The following is a 4409-nucleotide window of genomic DNA, read 5'->3' as shown; positions in this document are numbered from 1 at the left end:
CTGGAAGGAAAATATTTCATTATAAAAGGGGCAAGGATCAAGATGCCTCACCCCGGCTCTTACGCGTGCAAACACCAGTGCAGCGGTCAACACTGGGTAACCCAGCTCGACCATCAGAGCCCAGGGAGGAAAGTCTGCCACACGAAACCCACACTTCGAGCTCTGTTAACCAAGGTACACCAAGACCCTCGAAAACACCCCTCTATAACGGGACACCAGAGCTCAGACATGAAGAGACATACACACCTCAGACCTCTCTGACCAACCTTTTTTAAGCCGTATTGCTTTAGGGAAAAGATTTAATTAAAAAAATATTTTTCTTAAATTAAAAAAGCACATTTAAAACATCAAGTGTTGGTGATCAGGATAGGTAAAGTAATTTTATTACAAATTTCAGGATCTAAAAAGTAATTTGTTACATTTACTATTAGATAAATCTGAGATGACCTGTCTCAAGCACATTATGTCCTGTCAGTGACACTGCCCCTCAGACATGGGGACACGGCCCTGGCAGGGATGCGGCCAGCCAGAAGGCTACGGTGACCCTCCCTGGCACATACTGACTGCGGTCATTATGCCTGTCACTCTGGCATTCAGACTGTGAGTTCAGTAAAGGTCCCCATTCTTGAACTCTGAAAGCCAAACTAGAATCTCAAAGGCAAATTCTCCTTCCCTGCTTTTCTTCAGTGATATTTAGGAGACCTTGTGTATTTAAATTGTTTTTTTTTTTTTTTTTTTTTGTCTTTTTGCTATTTCTTGGGCCGCTCCCGCGGCACATGGAGGTTCCCAGGCTAGGGGTCCAATCGGAGCTGCAGCTGCCAGCCTACACCAGAGCCACAGCAACACAGGATCCGAGCCGCGTCTGCGACCTACACCACAGCTCACGGCAATGCCGGATCCTTAACCCACTGAGCAAGGGCAGGGACCGAACCCGCAACCTCATGGTTCCTAGTCGGATTCGTTAACCACTGCGCCACGACGGGAACTCCTAAATTGAGTTATGATTCCACTGGAATATAAGCCCAGTGATGGAAATCCCTAGCACATGGCAAGAGACTGCAGAGGAGCTGCTGGACCAGTATGGACACTGAGGCCAGATTCCGGGAAGACACACCAGTCAGGTTATAGCGACAACCCAGCAACAGAGACAGAGCCACTGGGCAAGTCACTGTCAGCTCAAGGGTGGCTACAGATAAAAGGGCCAGAAGAAACCTCAATAGGTCAGCTAAGCCATCCTCCAGCTTCTGAGTGAGACAAACTTGCCCCAAAGTCATGGGCAAGGGCCTGGGTCTCTTTCACCTTGTTTATTTTTTAAAAGATGACTAAAGGCAGCATCGTTACAAGGGGAGCTGCGGGGAGCATCGAGGACCTGACGTTCGGGCAAGTCCCTCTGTGGGGTCTCAGAAGGCCGCCAGGGGCAAGGAGGGCAAGGGCAGTACCTGAGAGGCAGCTGAGGGTACCTCGAGCTGCGGGACCAAGGGAGGGAGAACAGAGGAGCCGAGGAGGAACAGCCACAGCCATGAAGCACAGCGCTTGTTAGCAGAGAGGAAACTCCAAGGGCAGGAAGAGGTCAGCAGCCGAGGAGCCTGCAGCCAAGCCCTCTTGCCTGGACTTCTCCCCTGATCCTCTTGCATCAACCCTCTCCCTCTAAGGCTGTGGCTCTTGATGGGAGCGACATCACCCCAGGGGACATTTGGCAATGTCAGGAGACACTTTTGGTTGTCACAATGGGGGCAGGGGTGTGTGTGTGCTACAGGAGTTTGGTTGGTGGAGGCCAGGATGCAACCTACAATGCACAGGGGCCCCCACCACAAGGAACCAACGAGGGTCGGAGGCAAGGTCGAGGGAGCACATTACAGAGGACCCTGAATCTAGCAGGAGCCTTGGCCCCGGGAACTTGCAATCAGACCAGCGAGCACCCTCTGCCTTGAACCCTAACATGTGGGTCAACCTACTGCCCTGCTGACTGAAGTCCCCAGTTATCCCAGAGTGTCCAAAATGTCCAACCAGCCGCTAGCAGTTCAAATTCGGTCAACACAACTAAAACCTGACCCCATTTAGTCATCTTTCTCTGAAAAATCTATTTCCTTCTGAGAGCCAGTGCCACCCCAACTGCCACCGCCAGGATGGCAACAGCGGCTGCCCCTCCAAAGAGCAGGATGGACTTGCCCTCATACGGCAGGCCAGCCTTCTGGTCGCTGGCCACAGGGGGCCCAGCCCTGAGCCCCCGCCCCCTGCCATCCACCCCTTCTTGGCTCGTCAGGGGTGCTGGGGGCTCCAGTACAGGGCCCCCCACCTGCTCCAGGTCAGCAGGTTCAGCTTCTGCCTCTTCTTCACCAAGTTCCACAAACAGAGACGTCGTGGGGCTGACTCTCTCAATAGCTGTCACCTCTACGTCAGGTCCCATGGCCTCCGTCAAGGAAGGGGCAGTAATGCGTGGAAGCGAGGGCTCTCTGGCTCCGGGGGCCACCTCTGGCAGCTCCCCAGCTGGCAGGGCCCTGGCCGCCATGGCCGCCTCTTCCACGCCCTCAGGTATCTCCTCCTTCTCCACGTGTACGATGTCGGAGTTTGAGGAGTTGTTCTCACTCTTCTCTCCGGCCCCGTTGCTGTCCAAGCTTTTCACTTCTTCAGGGTCCACCGTGACCTGCTGCCAAGACTCGGGACCCAGGGACACCGGCATGCTCTCTGTGTGCCAGCTCTGGCTGGCCGACAGCGAGACGGGTAAGCTCTCTGCCTGCCAGGAAGCGGCTGCTGTTGGCGATTCTGGGGGACTGACGTGTGCAGAGCTGTCGCTGGGTAGGATGTAGATGTCGTTGCTGTCCTCTGCGGTGCCCGCAGGGCACTCCTCATCCTCCGACTCCAGGTTAAAGACAGTGCCCTAGACGGGAGGGCGACAGTCAGTACAAAGGGCAGAGACATCCGAAGTTAATGTAAATCTCGAAAAAGCCTCTTTCCTAAACAAATACACTGTCTAAACCCACAGTTTACAGAAGAAGAATTTTAACAAGACAACCCTCTGACCAGTTTCCTTGAAGCTAAAATCAGAAAGTTAATTTATTTTCAACATCTGTATCTCCAATGCAACAATTACTGCCAAGAGCAGAGCAAACAAATGCAAGCAGCCTGCTCTCCGGGAGTAGCTCACAGGCAGGGGTGGTACTGTCTGGCGTCCAGACACAGAGCTCCTTTCGGGGGCAGCTGGAGAGGCAGGGAGTGGTGGCAGCTTCCCCGGGTACACCCTGAGAGCCGCAGAGGCGGCAGCATCAGCCAAAGCACAGCAAACCCGACCAGGGGACCAGGAGGGACACAGGGCCCCGGAGGAGCGGGGAGACAGAGCTCAGCAGGAAGGTCAGTCACTTGACAAGCCCAATCCCCGCAAAGAGGCCGCTCTATGGCAGAGGCTCAGTGGGGCCCGGCAATGGGCCGCCCTGGCTCTCTCTTCAGCCGGAGTCCACCAGAGCAACACACAGCTGAGGATCTCGTTTCAGAGGGACAGCAGAGCATGCACAGGGGACCCAGAGGTTAAGGCGGGAGCAGCAGGGCAGGCAGAGAACCATGGCTGTCATGTCAGGGATGACAGACGACACTCACAAGTGCTACGGAGAGTCTGAAGAGCCTATGCAAAGCCAAGTACTTGCTATTTTGTGACCATGGCTGCCGTTTACATCAAATAGAATAATTTTATTCTTCAATCAAGACCAGAAACTTTCTGGTCACTCAGGTTCCAATATAAATCAATAGTCTCTCCATCAGTACACTAGCTGCACCAGAAGTACAACTAAACAAACCACTGCTCCTAAGGTCGACCTTCTAACTGTCCCACACAGCACCCTGCCCTTGCCTCAGCCTCCTTCAGAAGAGGTGCTGGTATGAAACAGACAATTCAGTACAGTACTGTACTGACAATACTGACAGACAATACTGTACAAATACAGTATTCAGTGGTAAAAAACAAAACTGGTCTGAATCCCAGCTCTACTAAGTACTAGCTGTGTGAATCTGAATGGCCCGCTTGGCCTTTGAAAATTTCAATTTCAAAGTTCCTGCTGTGGCTCAGTAGGTTAAGAACAGGACTAAGTATCCAGAAGGAACTGGCTTTATCTCTGGCCTCACTCAACAGAGGTTAAGGACCCAGCATTGCACTGCCGCAAGCTACAGCAGGGGTCACAGACACAGTTCAGATCTGGTGTTGCTGTGGGGCAGGCAACCCCTAGCCTGGGAACTTCCATATGCCGCAGGTACAGCCGTAAAAAGCTAAAAAAAAAAAAAAAAAAAAAAAAAAAAAAAAAAAAAAAAAAAAAAAAACCCTACATAAATAAAATGAAAATGATTTGGTAAGACTGTCATACAAACTTAGATACAGTTTTTCTAAGTGCTTAACATAATCCCCTGTACGTAGTAAGCCATCT

General features: G+C 52.0%; 1 protein-coding gene across 3 annotated transcripts in view; it reads right to left on the bottom strand.

Moving 5' to 3' along the window:
* Positions 1–742: 742 nt before the first annotated feature.
* The window catches only part of BCL2L13 (BCL2 like 13), a 63844-nt gene continuing 60177 nt past the window's right edge, over positions 743–4409 (bottom strand). For all 3 annotated transcript variants that reach the window (NM_001434927.1, NM_001434925.1, NM_001434926.1), the window contains 1 exon segment: positions 743–2878. In NM_001434927.1, the coding sequence (NP_001421856.1) occupies positions 2081–2878 (798 nt within the window). In that variant the 3' untranslated portion in view covers positions 743–2080.

Source organism: Sus scrofa, chromosome 5, assembly GCF_054392235.1.
Source record: "Sus scrofa isolate SSC_HxYL_T2T_F1_AM1 chromosome 5, Sscrofa_HxYL_maternal_Yorkshire_Landrace_v2.0, whole genome shotgun sequence".
NCBI classification, from domain to species: Eukaryota; Metazoa; Chordata; class Mammalia; order Artiodactyla; family Suidae; genus Sus; species Sus scrofa.
This window is presented reverse-complemented; position numbering and strand designations above follow the sequence as displayed.